This window comes from Poromitra crassiceps, assembly GCF_964638095.1.
Source record: "Poromitra crassiceps genome assembly, chromosome: 3".
NCBI classification, from domain to species: Eukaryota; Metazoa; Chordata; class Actinopteri; order Beryciformes; family Melamphaidae; genus Poromitra; species Poromitra crassiceps.
This window is the reverse complement of record NC_139625.1, coordinates 6,903,198-6,922,367: the sequence shown is the minus strand read 5'-3', so window position 1 is coordinate 6,922,367 and position 19,170 is coordinate 6,903,198. Positions and strand designations below refer to the sequence as shown.

At 44.1% G+C, this 19,170-nt stretch overlaps 2 protein-coding genes across 4 annotated transcripts in view; one reads left to right on the top strand and one right to left on the bottom strand.

The window, feature by feature from the left end:
* LOC310774159 (uncharacterized protein) overlaps window positions 1–19,170 on the bottom strand; it is a 794,006-nt gene that overhangs the window by 321,579 nt on the left and 453,257 nt on the right. The window lies entirely within an intron of this gene.
* LOC310774384 (prostaglandin F2 receptor negative regulator-like) overlaps window positions 1–19,170 on the top strand; it is a 185,148-nt gene that overhangs the window by 12,527 nt on the left and 153,451 nt on the right. The window contains exons 2-3 of the mRNA XM_083634446.1: window positions 5,560–5,672; window positions 12,979–13,237. Of these exons, the coding sequence (XP_083490572.1) occupies window positions 5,560–5,672; window positions 12,979–13,237 (372 nt within the window). The remainder of the gene's footprint in view (window positions 1–5,559; window positions 5,673–12,978; window positions 13,238–19,170) is intronic.

Here is a 19,170-nt window from a genome sequence, read left to right as displayed (position 1 = left end):
TGCGCGCATTTGGCACAGCGGCGAGATGAGAGGATGAAAAGCACACACTGGTGCGGTGGTGCTGTCTGAAGTGAATACAGTGACTGTGAGTAGGCTAATACATTGCACACGTTTCAGGTGCAATTATAGAACCAAATCAGCCTTTTCCCCCCTCCATCTCTAAATCGGACCAGTTGTAGGCTATTAGGCTACCTTTTTTCCTCTGCCTGTCGCGCTGACTGCATTCACGCAGCCAGCAACATTTTGCGACTCATTTTCTTTTGAATTGATAATCAGGCTCGTTTATATGCATTGTAACTTCATGTTGGGATTTCCATTGACCATTGGTTGGATTTGAGCATGCAGGGGACGGGATATGGGGCAGATCCCCGTGCGTAATCACTGTGGCAGCTGCTGCAACGGGGAATCACTCAAACGCAACTTCAATGGAAACGCCTACAAGTGAAGTTGTAGAAATATCGCAATTCTTTTGCGAAAAACTGTAATGGAAACACAGCTATAGATGAAGAGGAGTTCGTTGGTTTTGAGTGACAATGAAGGAGAGAGGAGAGTGGTTGACGAAGCCACCCTGAACCTGTTCGTTTCCGACACTGAAGATGAGGACTTTGGTGGTTTCAGTACGCAGGAAGAAGAGGAAGACGAGCATTAGTGACTTGACTTCTCTGGTTACAGGTTTGCTGCACATATAGCCTATTGTTGTGTGATTTTGTCTGGGGATTAGTGACCTGACTTTTGTTTTGTTTTGTTGAAATGTTAATAAATGGGAGCTTCCCCAAACAGCCATCGCTTTCCCGACATTCCTCTCTGTGCACGAACCCTTTCATATGGTAATTAAACATCAAAACACCCGCGGCTTATAGACCGGTGCGGCTTATAGAAGAAAAAAATAGTCAATTTTGGTCCCGCGGCTTATACACCGGTGCGTCTTATAGTCCGGAATTTACGGTAATTGAGAATCGATTCTAGATTCTGGAATCGAGAATCGTTGGAATCGAGAATCGTTGGAATCAAGAATCGTGACCCCAGGAATCGGAATCGGATCGGATCGTGGCTTAGCCGGATCGGAGCACCCCTAGTACTTGGTGTGAAAATGTTGGGAACCACTGCTCTAAACTATGTCTATTTGGGTTCTGTGTATCCGTTACTAAAGCTGCACTATGGCTCCAAAATGACAGCAAGAAGTAGCCTGTTTGACTTTTGAGGACGCTGAAATTCTTTGTTTTTAATTAAAACATTTGAACATAAAAGGAGAAAAACATAAGAACCGCAAACATCTACAAAAACTAAGAAGCTGGAACCAGATCATTTTTCTGTTTCTCACGGCGTGGCCCTGCGATACTATACCAGCCAAAGTATCATGTTACCGGGTAGTATCACGAATACCGCAGAGAAATCTCTATATATTATTGTTTTATGAATGTGCCATGTATTTACCTACACAAATTATAATTTAGCAGCCCCCTTATGTTCCTCAGACAGGGGGGGATTTATAGACTTTGGGGGGATTTTTTCAGCTGACATGATAACGGATAAATATCTGCTTCTCCTGTCTGATAACCGATAATAATTTCACATTTCTGTAAAAAAAAGTTCTTAACCTGTAGTTTATGCACACCTGGGCAGGGAAAGAAAGGCAGATGTAGCGAGCCAAGATGGATGATTTAATATTCCATAGCTCTGACCTAACCAAATAAAATATGATATGAGTGTTTTAGTGTATCGCTCAATACAAAAAATAAAGGCTTCGATAGAACCAAAAGCCTATGGCTGCTTAGTCTGCAGATAAAAACACAATGACAAAAGCCATAGTAATTTAGACTGTTATTCAGGGATGCAAAGCCATAGTGGAAAAAGGTGAGAGATAGCAGGGCAGACACAAAATCATACACTTAAGTGCCCTATTTTGGGATGAAACAGGTGCCTGCCACCTAAAGGTGTTTGCATCCCTGTTTTCTGCCATGTTACTGGCAACTAAATGGGCTGTCTGAAGAAAGCACAGCGTCATCCAAATGACGGACAATATTTGATTGCCGTAAAGAGTGTGATTTGCAACACACAACGATATAAACGATAGAGCATCATGTGAGACAAAATACATTTTCTATCGTCCAGACGAAATATATCGTCATATCGCCCAGCCCTAGACTGACCTCTCACCTAGCCCCATAACGTGACGCCACTTACTGTACAGCAGTCGGCGCCACACAGCGTTGGAATCCTCAATAGGTGGGCAAGGCTGTTCAAAAAGCTCTCCTACCCGTATCCCACCTCCGATTGCAGATCCGAAGATATGATCGCCAGCCTAGTGAAGCCAGTAAGTTCGCCGGGGCGGTAAAATGATACTGCTGCGTGAAACAACCGTTTAGAAGCAGTCTTTGCACAGCCTGTGCCATATTGAAGACAGGAGAAGCTTCCTAGTGCCGACAGGAACCGTGGGAGTTTGAGTATTTCATGACATGTTTTGCTTCCCAGGTGCGCTGGATTTGCGTTGATCACTGACAGCCGCATGTGTTGTTTGCTCGCCGCGTGCAAGCGGTGCACCATGATAAGTGAGATCAAACACACCCTGCTGTCAATTCAGCGCAGGCTGAGCAAAGACTGCTTCTAAACGGTTGTTTCACGCAGCAGTATCATTGAACCCCCCCCGGCGAACTTACTGGCTTCACTAGGCTGGCGATCATTAACCTTGCTTGCAAGATGGATAACCTCGCGAGATCAAAAGAGATTCTCTCGACGTAATCCATCTTGTCATGCACAGGCAGTTAAGATGATTGGCTTAGAAAGCCGAACCATGGCCGGCTCGACGAATCAGCGGCAGCCGTAGGCGGGCTTAGGCTCGTCTGGGCAAGTAGTGGGTACATGGTCTTTGTAGTTCTTTTCACTCGTCAACATGGCTGCCGCCGCGGAAGTGACAGGCAGTCTGAATGAAATTGAATGTAACGTTCCCAATTCTATGTATTAAATTCTAAAAAACGACCCTCAACATTTGGGAAGGCTAAGCCACACGACTAGTTTGTTATAATCGAACGTCATGCTTCGAAGGCGACTTTACGGCGATGAGGACGGTGAGGACTCAATCAATGATAGACAGGCACCTTCCTCCGGTCGCAAACGTGACGTCAGAGGCATGGCGATCTGATTGGTTGAAGTTAACACGCACCAGCGGTGATACAATATGGAGCTTTCTTTTTGCAGACTGACCTCTCTCACCATACAATATGGAGCTTTCTTTTTGCAGACTGACCTCTCTCACCATACAATATGGAGCTTTCTTTTTACAGACTGACCTCTCTCACCATACAATATGGAGCTTTCTTTTTGCAGACTGACCTCTCTCACCATACAATATGGAGCTTTCTTTTTGCAGACTGACCTCTCTCACCATACAATATGGAGCTTTCTTTTTGCAGACTGACCTCTCTCACCATACAATATGGAGCTTTCTTTTTGCAGACTGACCTCTCTCACCATACAATATGGAGCTTTCTTTTTGCAGACTGACCTCTCTCACCATACAATATGGAGCTTTCTTTTTACAGACTGACCTCTCTCACCATACAATATGGAGCTTTCTTTTTGCAGACTGACCTCTCTCACCATACAATATGGAGCTTTCTTTTTGCAGACTGACCTCTCTCACCATACAATATGGAGCTTTCTTTTTGCAGACTGACCTCTCTCACCATACAATATGGAGCTTTCTTTTTGCAGACTGACCTCTCTCACCATACAATATGGAGCTTTCTTTTTGCAGACTGACCTCTCTCACCATACAATATGGAGCTTTCTTTTTGCAGACTGACCTCTCTCACCATACAATATGGAGCTTTCTTTTTGCAGACTGACCTCTCTCACCATACAATATGGAGCTTTCTTTTTGCAGACTGACCTCTCTCACCATACAATATGGAGCTTTCTTTTTGCAGACTGACCTCTCTCACCATACAATATGGAGCTTTTTGCAGACTGACCTCTCTCACCATACAATATGGAGCTTTTTACAGACTGACCTCTCTCACCATACAATATGGAGCTTTTTACAGACTGACCTCTCTCACCATACAATATGGAGCTTTCTTTTTGCAGACTGACCTCTCTCACCATACAATATGGAGCTTTCTTTTTGCAGACTGACCTCTCTCACCATACAATATGGAGCTTTCTTTTTGCAGACTGACCTCTCTCACCATACAATATGGAGCTTTCTTTTTGCAGACTGACCTCTCTCACCATACAATATGGAGCTTTCTTTTTGCAGACTGACCTCTCTCACCATACAATATGGAGCTTTTTGCAGACTGACCTCTCTCACCATACAATATGGAGCTTTTTGCAGACTGACCTCTCTCACCATACAATATGGAGCTTTTTGCAGACTGACCTCTCTCACCATACAATATGGAGCTTTTGGGGACATCGTTGAAGACCGCACATAATTAGCCTTTTTCGCTTCCCACCCAATATACCCATTTTGTGTCTAAAAGGCAGGAAGTAACACAGCGGCAAGCAAAACCTTAACGAGGGTTTCCAACTTCCAATTAGGGCTGTGCGATTAATCGATTTTGAATCGTAATCGAATTAATTAGTTAGGACGATGTTAAAAAAATGAAAATCGTAAAATCGTTTTTTATTTTTTATTTTTTTTATTAAAATTTTAAAATTTAATTTTCACTTTAACTAGGGTAATTACGTTACGCGGGCGGCTCTCTCTCATGTACGCATGCTGCTACTTGTCCATTCTCCCCGCTGTAAAGTCTCTCTAGAGGCTGTGATACTGGCTACTAAAGACAGCAGCTCAATGGACTTATTTCAACACCTCCGACCAAAAAGCACAGAGTGAGCACTGAGCACAGCGTGTTGCACTGTAGGCTGTAGCCTACAAGATAACGATAGCCACAACACACTCACGCGCGCACACGAACACAGACGTTATCACCGGATGATGAAACGTTGCCTTTACAGTTCACATAATAACAAAACAACACGTGAGGCCACCGAGTACTGATAGATTGGCTGTATTCATGGCTGTAAGTTAGCAGCCTCAGCTGATTCACCTGTCCCTGTGTGTCTGAATTTCCCCCTAACTGCTATCGCAGTTCCACGCATTCCTGTTGTGACTTTGTGTTATTCTAGTACAGATATAACTCCGAGCACGGGTGGTCACTTAGACACTAATATAATTATCTCACGGAGGAACACGCAAATCCACCAGTGTCAAGTTAGCAAGCAACAGCCAGGAAGTTAAGCATAGCAGCGGCAAGCTAAAACAGGAAGTTGGGTTGTTCTGCCTTCAGAGTAAAAGCGTAAATTGTCAATTATGGAAAAAGGGGGAAAAAGAGCTCTGCAGGGCAACAAATGTTTAGAGAAGTATAATAGTATAATAAATCGAAATCGAGTTTTTGAGAGAAAAAATCGTCAATTTTAGTTTTAGGCAAAATCGCACAGCCCTACTTCCAATCCATTTAGGTGATCCAGTGCTGGGGCCCTCATTAAGGTGTTGCTTGCACCTGTGTTACTTCCTGCCTTGACTGTTATTTCCTCACCTGTCTGTCTGTGTAGGTGGGTGCTGGTCCCGGGTGGTGTGGGTGTCACCCGGCCCCTTGATCCGGGTGCAGGGTCAGCCCGTCTCCATCAGATGTGATGTCAAGGAATACGGAGGCCCTCGAGAGCAGGTAATCACCCACTGTTCACGCTTCAGTCACACCATCACCAGGTGCCCGTGGGACCTGAAGCTTCAGTCACACCATCACCAGGTGCCCGTGGGACCTGAAGCTTCAGTCACAACATCACCAGGTGCCCGTGGGACCTGAAGCTTCAGTCACACCATCACCAGGTGCCCGTGGGACCTGAAGCTTCAGTCACACCATCACCAGGTGCCCGTGGGACCTGAAGCTTCAGTCACACCATCACCAGGTGCCCGTGGGACCCGAACAAGTGAATTCTCAACTCGTTTCTCCATAGACCTTTCTTAAAATCCCTATTTTAAAAGAGTTTTAAAGTCGAGCTGGAATTTAAAATGACCTCTCTTTTCTATTTTAGATCGCATCCCTGGTTATACAGAGCACCTATTTAACAATGTATGCAAAAAAAAAAAGAAATCACAAAAATTCAATTTCTTGGGTTTTTCCACATTTTTTCCACATCAAAAGTTGATTCATAACAGTCATCTACAGTTTGCTGATGTCAGGTAGTAGTAGTACTATCAAATTTCTACCCCATTTCAACCAATCATATGACATGACAGCTGTCAATCAATCTTCATGGCTCGGGGAGAAAATTCTGAGCAGGCAACATGGCTGCCTACCTGGGCAGATGTTTCTAGCCCAGAAATGTTAATATACTTCATTTAATGTTTACTGTTTTTAAGTTCTCACTGGCACCTACCTCTTTGTGTGTTTTTGATATAAGGTATGTTGTGTTACTGTCATTGATGCTGCTGTAATGCCAGAATTTCCCTCAGATCGATCATCTATCTATCTATCTATCTATCTATCTATCTATCTATCTATCTATCTATCTATCTATCTATCTATCTATCTGTCTATCTGTCTGTCTGTCTGTCTGTCTGTCTGTCTGTCTATATATCTGTCTGTCTGTCTATCTATATTAGTGCTGCACGATTAATCGAATCGCAATCGCAATCGCGATGTCAGCACGTGCGATTGCATAACCGCAAAAGTGTGCGATTTTTTTTTTTCACGTCTTTTTGAGTGTGTGTGTGTGTGAGAGCCTCCTCTAAACTAACGGAAAAGTAAAGCGTAGAAAATTCTCAAATAGAGCGTGCATGTACACAGATATCGATTTGTTTAGGTGGGCGTTGTTTTTTGGTGGCTAAATTACATTTTAGTTGTTGACCCCCTGTACTGCGAGAGGAAATGCTGGTGAGTCTGCGCGAGGCTGCTCCTCTGGGTGCCGGATCTCGTTAGACACTGCTCCTCGCTTACAGACCACTGTACCGAATTACGTTAGTGTATGTGACTAGCTGATAGGACCCAACTTCAAACAAACCGAACTATCCCTTTAAGAGGCAGTGGAGGAAAGCTACAGAGGTTGAGAAGGAAGGCATTGATTGCTTGCAGTCAGATGTGAGGGAGCGGTTGGCAGTTTTAAGAAGAGCAGAGAGCATTAGGAAAAATAGGAAAAAGAAAGAGAGAGCTAGAATAGCATTCTATAAGGATCCATTTAGATTTGTGAAGTCATTGTTTAGTAAGGAAAAGAATGGTAGCCTTATGGTACCTAAGCAGAAGCTTGAGGAGTATTTGGAGGAGGTTCACAAAGATAGGGAAAGGTTTAGAGAGATGACAGTCCCAGCTGATATTCCACCTATTGGTGAAATAGAGAGCCAGTGTGATGATAGCCCACCAAGGTGGAAAGAAGTTCAAGAAGTAGTGAGACGTGCAAGGGCCTCTTCAGCCCCGGGTCCTAATGGAGTCCCCTACCGGCTGTATAAGAGTGCTCCAGATGTGTTGCAGTTTCTATGAAAGCTGATGAAGGTAGTCTGGAAGAAGCAGGTTATTCCTAAGGCATGGCGTAGAGCAGGGGGAATCTTCATTCCTAAAGAAAGGGACTCGTTAGAGATAAGTCAGTTTAGACCTATCAGTCTACTTAATGTTGAAGGGAAGGTTTTCTTTAGTGTTGTGGCACAGAGGCTGTCTAGTTATCTAGAAAAGAATAGGCTAATAGATACTTCGGTGCAAAAGGCTGGAATTCCCGGCTTCTCCGGGTGCTTGGAGCACACCAGCATGATCTGGCACCAAATCCAGTCAGCTAGGCGTGAGAAGAGAGACCTGCATGTAGTATTCTTGGACCTGGCTAATGCTTTCGGGTCAGTGCCGCATAGTCTGTTATGGGAGGCCTTTGATTTCTTTAGAGTGCCAGGTAGTATAAAGAGCTTAGTTAAAGCCTAATTCTTATGATATTCAACTCTGCTTTACCACAGCAGAGTACACTACAGCTTGGCAGCAGCTGGAGATAGGCATTATGGCAGGGTGTACAATTTCCCCATTAGCTTTTACCATGGCAATGGAGATCATTATTAGGGCTTCAAAATGGGTAGTGGGTGGAGAAAGGCTGCAGGGAGGGCTGCGGCTCCCTCCAATTAGGGCATACATGGATGACATGACGACTATGACGTCAACCGCTCCATGTACTAGCAGATTGTTGGATAAGTTAAATAGTAATCTGCAGTGGGCTAGAATGAAAGTGAAGCCAAGTAAGTCCAGGAGTATTTCAATCATTAACACATTGAGTGCCAAGGACGTCTCTGGACGTCCTAAAAAAAAGTAACGAGGAGTGCCAAGGACGTCTGTGGACGTCCTAAAATCATAATTCATATTATTCCATAATTCTGCTGTTTAAGGTCGTACCCAGCCAGTGAGCATGAATCCCTTCAAGGGATCACACGGCGCCACCTTAAAACTCTATACGGGAGCTGCGCCACCCACCTCAGATCCTTCACTTTGTGCAGGAGAAAACGGAGAACGCCGTGATCAGAGAGACACCGACGCATGCTGCAGCCAGCCAGAGCCACACAGATTGCTCTGTCCGCAGCCACAGTTGGCTGCGATCCAAGCCCACAACTGAGCTCCTCCGCCGCTGTCTATCCGCCTGCACACAGCCCCTCCACACGACCACCCGCCAGAAAGGCAGCCCGAAGCCGAACGGCTAAACCTTCTCCCTCAGTCCCGCCTGCCATTTCCTCGTTGCACTGAAATCCGCCCGGGGCAAAAACTGAGGCTGCGAAGACAGTGTGGGGAGGAGCCCGCAGCTCCGGGGTGGAGAGGGGGGGGGGGGGGGGGGGGGGGCACGCAGGCTGCACACAGAACCACACCATGTCACTACATCAGAAAACACCAGCCAGAGTCAGTGAATGCGCTTGAAATTAGAGTATTCATAAAAGTGACTTTATTTCGAAAAGTAAAAAAAGACAGCAGAAAACCCTTGAAAGTGCGCTTTTTTCAGAGGCTGTCATTTCATAATGGAACTGTCTAGAAACAAAATTTCTTCTTTGAAAGAAGTAGGAGTGTCCAATGTTTCATTTTGATGAACCCTGTTCATATAGCCCTAATAGAAAAAATTCTATAGCTGTTTTCAACTGAATGGAAGTGAATCTGGCACAGGCTCCAGACAATTTTACTGAAGCGCTGTGGCACTCAATGTGTTAAAGGGAGGGTAGTAGGTAAGAAGTTTGTTATAAATGATGAGGTGGTGCCTACAGTGTTATAGAAACCAGTCAAGAGTTTGGGAAGATGGTATGATGCAAGTCTAAGTGATAAGGGACAGTTTGAGGAGGTGAGGCAGGAAATGATTCAAGGTATTTCAAGTATAGACAAGTCAGGGCTCCCAGGAAAGTTAAAGTTGTGGTGTTTGCAGTTTGGATTGTTGCCTCGGTTGATGTGGCCACTGACAGTGTATGAGGTTCCCCTTTCAAAGGTAGAAAAGCTAGAAAGGATGATTAACTCATTCATTAGAAAATGGCTCGGAGTCCCACGCTGCCTAAGCAGTGTAGCCTTATATGGGAAAGGCATATTGGAATTGCCATTATCTAGCCTGACAGAGGAGTTCAAGTGTGCTAAGGTTAGACTGGAAATGACTCTGACTCAGTCAAAGGATCCAGTGGTTAGGAGTGTAGCGCCCACAGTTAAAACAGGGAGGAAGTGGAACCCAAAGGAGGCAGTACAGCAAGCACAGTCAGCTCTTAGACACAGGGATATCATAGGTCAGGTGCAGCATGGGCGTGGAGGCTTAGGGTTGTGCATAGGGAAACCTGTGTGGAACAAGGCATCAGTAATAGAAAAGAGGAAGATGGTAGTTGAAGAAGTACATAGGCAAGAGGAGGCAGTAAGATGTACTAAGGCAGTGTCGCAGGCAAAGCAAGGACAGTGGGTGAACTGGGAGAGTGTAGAGAAGAGAAAGTTGAAGTGGAGAGAGTTGTGGAGCATGGAGGCCAGCAGAATTAGATTTATTCTAGGGGCTACTTATGATGTGCTGCCATCTCCCCAGAACTTAAATCAGTGGTTGGGCGAGGATGGTGCCTGCCCGTTGTGTTCTAGTGTATGTACACTGAGGCATATACTGTCAGGGTGTAAGGTCAGTCTCTCCCAGGGGCGATACACCTGGCGTCACAACCAGGTGTTGAAATGTTTGGCAGCTGCAGTTGAGGAAAAGCGGTTAGAAGTAAATTTTCTAGTTGCTAGCAAAGAGACTAGACAGATCAAATTTGTACGTGAGGGAGAAAAGTTTAGACCAATTAAGGTCAGGCACAAGTTAGGGCAGCTAAGTGTAGGTGGAGCCTGGGAAATGAGGGTTGACTTGAATGAACAGCTAGTCATCCCAGCATATATAGTTAGCACCCGGCTACGTCCGGACTTGTTACTGTGGTCTGAGGTAGAGAAGAGAGTTTATTTTATCGAACTCACAGTCCCGTGGGAAGATCGAGTTGAGGAGGCTTATGAGCGCAAGAAAGCTAGGTATGCTGAAATGGCAGCAGAGGCAGAGCAGCGAGGTTGGAGGGCTCGAGTGCGGCCTGTAGAGGTGGGCTGCCGTGGTTTTGTGGCAAAGTCCATTATTGCCTTACTAACTGAGTTGGGCATTCGGGGACGGAGCCTGAAACTTGTGGTTAGCAACATGTCTCAGGCAGCAGAACGAGCAAGTGAATGGCTGTGGATAAGGAGGAAACATGCTAGCTGGGGAGCTTGCTAAGGTCAGATTGATTGTTTGTTGTTGGTCATGATTAACGGTCCGCATCAACAGGGCTGAATCATTGACAGTGGTGGTGTAGTTAGGGATTGTTTGTTGTTGGTCATGATTGACGGTCCGCATCAACAGGGCTGAATCATTGACAGTGGTGGTGTTAGGGCTGTGCGATTAATCGATTTTGAATCGTAATCGAATTAATTAGTTAGGACGATGTTAAAAAAAAAAAAATCGTAAAATCGTTTTTTTTTTTTTTTTTTTTTTTTTTTTAATTTTTAAATTTTTAATTTAATTTTCACTTTAACTAGGGTAATTACGTTACGCGGGGCGGCTCTCTCTCATGTACGCATGCTGCTACTTGTCCATTCTCCCAGCTGTAAAGTCTCTAGAGGCTGTGATACTGGCTACTAAAGACAGCAGCGCAATGGACTTATTTCAACACCTCCGACCAAAAAGCAGAGAGTGAGCACTGAGCGCAGCTTGTTGCACTGCGGGCTGTAGCCTACAAGATAACGATTGCCACAACACACTCACGCGCGCACACGAACACAGACGTTCGATGAAACGTTGCCTTTACAGTTCACATAATAACAAAACAACACGTGAGGCCACTGAGTACTGATAGATTGGCTGTATTCATGGCTGTAACTTAGCAGCCTCAGCTGACTCACCTGTCCCTGTGTGTCTGAATTTCCCCCTAACTGCTATCGCAGTTCCACGCATTCCTGTTGTGACTTTGTGTTATTCTAGTACAGATATAACTCCGAGCACGGGTGGTCGGAGTTAGACACTAATTATCTCACGGAGGAACACGCAAATCCACCAGTGTCAAGTTAGCAAGCGCAAGCCAGGAAGTTAAGCATAGCAGCGGCAAGCTAAAACAGGAAGTTGAGTTGTTCTGCCTTCAGAGTAAAAGCGTAAATTGTCAATTATGGAAAAAAGGGGGAAAAAGAGCTCTGCAGGGCAACAAATGTTTAAAGAAGTATAATAGTATAATAAATCGAAATCGAAAATCGAGTTTTGAGAGAAAAAATCGTCAATTTTAGTTTTAGGCAAAATCGCACAGCCCTAGGGTGTAGTCAGGAATGTCATACCGAACCGACCTGGATAGCTAGGCTTAGATAGTGAGGTAATATGCAGTTGGTGGTAGCATGGAGGGGGGTGTTTCCAGGACGCTGGATTACACCGTTAAGCCTTCTTGAGGTGTCGTGGGCCTAACTTAACGAAACGTCGGTGAAGGAAGGTGCCCACTTGAAAACCCCAATGACATGCTTCATACTGCTGTTGGCTAGGGTAGGTAACTGGTGATTTGTGTCTTGTTTATTAGTTTGTTAGCCTGTTAGCTTGTTTTATTCTGGATTGTGCTTCTAAATGTGTTTTTCCTCAGATTTTGGCACAAGGGATAGTAACATCTTGTCCTGTGTATTAATTAATAATATATCTATCTATATATCTGTGTCTATCTATCTATCTGTCTATCCGTCTATATATCCGTCTATCCGTCTATCCATCTATCCATCTCTCTCTCTCTCTCTCTCTCTCTCCCCATCTATCCCTCTATCCCTCTATCTATCCATCCACCCCCCCGATTTTTTTGTCCCATTTATATCACCCATTAGTGCTCATTTTAATTTATTTATCCTGGTTGCTGCTCCACCCTCTGCCGATCTGGGGAGAGCCGAAACTGGCTCCATGCTTCCTCCGAGACATGGGCGGTTAGCCAGCCGCTTCTTTTCACCTGACAGGGGAAGCTTCACCGGTAGGGACATAGCACGTGGGAGGATCACGCTATTCCAACCAGTTCCCCTCCCTCCGAACAGGCGCCCCTAATGACCAGAGGGGGGCACCACTTCATTGACCAGGATATTGCATGTTTTGGTGAAGGGTTCTTCCTATATGAAGGAAACCCCCAGGGGGCACGGGGAGAACATGCAAACTCCACACAGAAAGGCTCTTTTCACACAGACCCTCTCGGATCCATTTCACCTCGTTCCACCTTTAAGCCTGGTCACAAGTAGGGGTCGTGGGATTAACCCCTTAGTGACCCTGGCTGACCCTCTGTGTCCTGTAGGGGGCGTGGGATTAACCCCTTAGTGACCCTGGCTAACCCTCTGTGTCCTGTAGGGGGCGGGGGATTAACCCCTTAGTGACCCTGGCTAACCCTCTGTGTCCTGTAGGGGGCGGGGGATTAACCCCTTAGTGACCCTGGCTAACCCTCTGTGTCCTGTAGGGGGCGGGGGATTAACCCCTTAGTGACCCTGGCTAACCCTCTGTGTCCTGCAGGACTTTGAGTGGACGATGCAGAAGGATGGGGCATCGACGGCCATCAATGTCATCTCCACCTTCGACGCCCGTTTCTCCGACCCATCGCTAAGCAACCGCGTTGCCGCCGGCGACCTGACGGTGGCTCGCCTCGCCGACGCTGCCGTGGAGCTGAGGATACAGGAAGTGAGGTCATCAGACGGGGGCGTGTACACCTGCCAAACACCCAGCACGGACTCCGTCATCAGCGGCACCTACGAGGCTAACGTCCAGCTAACTGGTAGGCCGTGTGTGTGTGTGTGTGTGTGTGTGTGTGTGTTAGAGATGCAAATGTTCATCAATTTCATTAATCGATTAATTGGTTGTGTTAACGATTAATTAATCGATTAATTATTATATTAAAAAAACAGCTTTTGACATACAAAATACAAAATGCAGGGTTTTACCCCTGTCTTTAGGCCTACCAAACAAGTTGATCAACCAACTTGTGCCGACATATTTCAACATTATATTACAATGTTTACAATGAATACTGTGTTTTTGGGTGTAATTCTCCCACACTGGACTTTCTGTCTGATAGCTTGGCTTTCTTCTTCCTCTGTATGAGCAGTGAAAGTTACATTTCGCCCTCGTGGTGTTAAATCATTTCAGCAAAGAAAATAAAAATGACAAAATAGCACATAGCCTACATTATCGATTAATCGGTTAACAGCACATAGCCTACATTATCGATTAATCGGTTAACAGCACATAGCCTACATTATCGATTAATCGGTTAACAGCACATAGCCTACATTATCGATTAATCGGTTAACAGCACATAGCCTACATTATCGATTAATCGGTTAACATATAGTTTGATTGATCAAATTCTTAACGATCGATTAATCGATTGTCGATAAATCATTGACATCCCTAATACCATAGGGTACGATTCAATGGCTTGTGTTATGTCCTTGCGTGGACGTCTTGAAATAAGCAGGACAGCCGGAGACAGACGTATGTTTTATATTAGACTGGGGTTTATTGACAGGCTCGACATACAGTACATGTGCAGTGCTAGCTGTAGTGGCTCTGACTGAGGAGGAAGAGGAAACTAGTAGAGGCGTGACTCTACCTGAAGCTGAGGCTCATGGGAAATGTAGTCCCTGATGCCATTATTGTGTCATTACGAACAATACTATATTCTTCATACACCACAGCGTGAAATCGATACGGTAACTTTTTTGCGTGGACAAAAATAGAGGTGTCTTCGACTTCCTCCAGTATGGCTGCCTGTAACCATTGCTCATCACTTTCAAAGGAAAAGGGTGAGCTGTAGAGTAGGTAAAACACTGGAAAAGCACTATTACTATTTTACTGTGACTTGTTTACAAGAGCCAGTAAGAAGACAGCAGGTTATGTTGTTTTTGTTGATATATTTCTCATGTACAGTATTAACACAGCAATGTGTGTTCTATTGCCAGTGTCACGTACGGTTGCTAGGTTACAGGCAGCCATCCTGGAAGAGAAGTACACAAACATCCAGTGCAGGCAAGGCCTCTGTGTAGTCTGTGTGAACCTAAGTGCCAAAAATACATCCACATAACGTTTGTAGGGCTGGGCAGTATAATCGATACGGCAATATATCGCGATATTTTATTTCCCAATACTGTATCGATACTTGGACGCCAAGTATCGCGATATAAAAAAAAAAAATATATATATATATATATATATATATTAGGGATGTTCATTTTGAAAATTTTCCAAAACCGATAATTGGTGAAAATTAACGATCAATTATCGATTATCGATCATATTAATACTTAGAAAATTTTCAATTTTTTTTTTTTTTTTACAAAATGAATGTCTATGGCAGAAAATACGAAAAACAACGTGTTCTCCTCAATGAACTCTTTATTTCAATGTGTCTCCTCTCCAACACTCTGCTGTCCCCGGCGCATGCCGGTGTGAATTCCCCATGTTTAAAACAGTTTTGTTGGCACAAAGGCCCATGCCCAGCCAGAAAACTAGAGACTATGAAGCTCCACCTCACGTTAGTCGGCTGTGCAATGGAGTGGGGCGAGGAGGAACGAATTCCACCCAAACCTAGTCCCAATTTTTTTTTTTTTTTTTTTTTTTTTAATAATTAAAAAATCGATCCAAATGCCACAGGATCGATTCCAATCCTTAACGATCAATTATCGATTTTCGATAATTGATGAACATCCCTAATATATATATATATATATTTGCAGGCCATGCCATGCCAGGCCTCTGCATCTGGTGATTCCCACCCCTAATCAGTTCAGTAACACTCAACACTCAGTAGTTTTGACTAAATTTGTCCACTAACTTATCAGTATAAAGTGATGTACATATTATTATTACACTACCTGGGTGGTACATACACAGTGTGTTGTATCTTTAGCTCTATTATTTAATTTTGAGTAAATTCTGTAGAATATCGCAATATATCGCAATATGTATCGCATCGCAATATATCGTGATACAATCGTATCGTGATACGTATCGTATCATGAGATCCTTGCCAATACCCAGGCCTAAACGTTTGGCAGTCCCTCCAATCGCAATAATTGATGCAAATTCAACCAATCTCTGTGATATTTGCAGGTGCAATTTCTCAATATTCCTGCTATTTCTCTGCAGAAACGACAAACCAGGTTCCTCCACTTACACTTTTATCCACTTCCCTCAATTTCACTGCAAAAAAAAGCACATTTGCAATTTTTGAGAAAAGCAAAATGAAGCATTTTTCATTGCAACTAATCTCACACGCAAAAAAAACTCCACAAAGGCCTGGAGGGGGAGTGGTTTGTCGTCGTGCTAAATACAAGGCGCAAATTCTTAGTATCGATACAATCAATTGTTCGCATTGCAAACCGATTTTATATTGATACAAGTCACACTAGAAGTAGTTTGAATAGTAGTAGAATCTATGTACCGGTAGTTGGATCGTAGGAATATAAATCAATATATCGATGTAATACAGTAGATTCATTTTTACACCGCTACTGATAGAGAAAATTTACATCACATTAGCCTTTATTTGGACAATCACTAGTTATTAATATATTCATATACGGTACATTTCCATTTGAGTTACATATAGTTATGACACAGACATACTTCATATTTAGATGACCTGTGTACATACACAGATAGACATCATATTTGGATAACCTGTGTACATACACAGACAGACGTATTTAGATAACTTGTACCATACATTTGCAGCTCCTCTCTATCGCACACTGTGCCCTGTCACCGTGCTCTCTACAGGGCCAGAATAACAGATAGGTTGAGTCTGATGTGCGTCAAGACATGTCATCTGATGTGTGTCCTATAAGTATCTTTGAGTTTCTGTTCAATGTATGTAAGCCTGTGTATCCATCCGTGAATATACAAGAGTGCATCTCTTTGCCAAGATCTATGTCAAATACATCATATCAGACGACTTCTTCTGACTCCTCGCTCCATCATTTCATTTCAACTGGTTTCCTTCAAGTGGTTCACTGTTTACCTTTTGGCTGTGGAATATCATTCTCTATCAGCTATTATTTTCACATTGATGACCTTGCAGCTCATAAAACTGGATCAACTTTGAAATGACACCTAGGCCAAGGTCTTTGAGGCAGATTGCCCCTTTTTATAAGGTGTATAGCTAATGGGGCATGTCTTTTTTTAATCTAAACTAAATATCATTTATACGTCTATTTTATAGTTTATTTATGAGTCTATGGTCGCTTTGACATATAAGCTGTTTGGTCCCCCGGAGTTTTTTTTTCCTCGGATGGTGCGCTTCGTTTGGGGTGGTGTGAAAGCGCAAACGAACTCTGTGGTGGAAGAAACAAGCGAACACTGGTCCGCTTGAAAACGTGGGTCTCGGTTCGCTTCCAAGTGAACCCTGGCGCGGTTTGTTTGTTGTGTGAAAGCAAGCCGGACTAAACACAAGAGCGCCAGTGCATCTGATGCACTCATGCAGTGCATCATGAGTAGAAGACGGTAGAAGGGAGCAAAACAAACAACCGTGGCGCGCACAAGTGTACAGTACCTGCGTGCCGCGTGATGTACGTCGTCATAACAACAACACATCGTTCGTTGTCTCCATTGAGTTATAATATGAATGGAGAGAGCGTCCGTATCTCCGCCCTGTATGTGTATTGAAGCCAAAATCCGGCCAGATCAGTGAACCAGAGCATGCGCAGTAGCGCCTTTGATTGAGAACCTGCGAGAGCTCCACGCCCCTCTGAACTTTCTTATGTAGAGCTGCTGTTTCTAGAATGCGCACAGTGCGTTGTGTATTTATATACAGTCTAGCTCTGTAAATATTACACTTTAAGTTGTAATATTTTTTGTCTCGCCAAAAGTAACCAGGAAGATTCCCACTATGAGATCAGTTTATCAAAATGACGCCTGTACGAAAATCTGATTTTGGTTGTCGGAGATTCAGACCTCCGGGCTGCTGCTGTGCTCTCAGCGCTCTCAGCGCGGGCCGGAAGTGGAGGCAGGCCAGCCTCACTGGGGGGATTGCTGTGTCTAGCCTAATGTTTTCGTGGCATTTTGATTAACTTTATGATTTAATTCCTTTTTGAGCAAATGTTGGTGTTACAAATCTAACCTTGACGCTTTACGCAACGTTGTTTGCTGGTGTTGTGGGTACTGCAGCCTGTAACGTTCTCCGTTGTCGGAGATTGAGTTGTACTGTCAATGGTTGTATCAGCCAGACAAGTCAGACCTCCGGGCTGCTCTCAGCCCGCAAGAGGAGCCAGGGCTGCTTGGCTCAGCCTCTCACTGGGGGAAATTCTCGGATGAACAGCTCTGTGTTGATTAGCCTAATGTTTCCGTGGCATTTTGATTAACTTTATGATTACATTTCTTTTGGTGCAAATGTTGGTTTAACACATGTAACCGTGAGGCTACGTTGTTGTACCCGCGTTAGCCTAGACCTGAGCCAGGCTGCCTGGTCTATTGCCTGGTATATCGTTACTAAGAGAGGAGCTTGTGAACAACGAACATCCCCACAGTCAAAGCATTTCCCCCAGATATGCATATAAAAACGTTTGTTGCTTTAATAGCCTACAAGAAATAAAATGTCTGTTTGTATGTCATGCTAACCCGTTAGCGATGAGCTAATGGTGGTTGTGTACTACTAACTAGGCCGCCCTCATCTCATCTTATACCCGGGACGGGAGTTAACGTTATAAAACACATTTCCTGTCAGTTGGACAACCTGGTCAGTTCTGAAAATATGTGTCTATTATTGTGTTATTCCAGCTATCGTTATCGGTTGTTAAGTTATAGTAATATGAAAAACAGCCGACATGCAAGCAGCTAATGCTAGCTTGCATGTTAAAACCATTGTGTAGCCTACTTATAACGTAGCTGGAGTAACTCATAAAACACATATTTTCTGAACTTACTTCAGTCCCCAACCAACGTTAATTCCTCGCGCACAAAACATTTGTTTTCATTCCTCAAAACAATGTTCTTTTTATTGGGGTCCATTGATGTCTGTAGCCAGCACAGCCAACATGAGCCACCGACCTCCAGGCAGCGTTAGATAACATAAAGCCATGTGTCTTGTCTGTGACGAATAGATCTATTATGTGCAGACCCTGTCCAGCCAATGACGGCTTGAGACTGGCTGCCACAGCTGTCAATCATCCATTTTTATCCCTTTTTATATGTCAAATAACTACTTAAAAACAAACTGATCAGAAAAATGACCACTTGCACAGGCATTAGCATGATAATGACTATCTAAAATGATACAAACCACCTTTGGAAAAAAATTATCTGACGTATACTGTGATTATTTCGGTTGTGATTTTCCCATCCACTAACATGGGGAGGCGGGCCTTGTGACCTAATACTGGATTCAGCCGTCAGGGCGGCGATCTAACATGCAGCGGCTTCACTTATGGGACCATGGAATTGCGTCCATCTTATATAGGTCGATGGTTGTCTCTCAACAGGGCTTTCCTTCTCCTTCGGTACGTACTGCCTCGCTCGTCTCATCTGCAAAATGAAATGTTCAACAGCTCGCTGCCTCATCTGCTGCTCATTTTGGGCACATTCTTGTCAAATATTTATTTGATAGTAACACCAAAGTAAAAGCAGAAATCCCAATATTGCAGGTGGTGTTGCTCCATGGTTTGTGTTTTGTGGATTCACTTGTGTTGTTCAGTCAGCCCTCAGCCAGGCTAG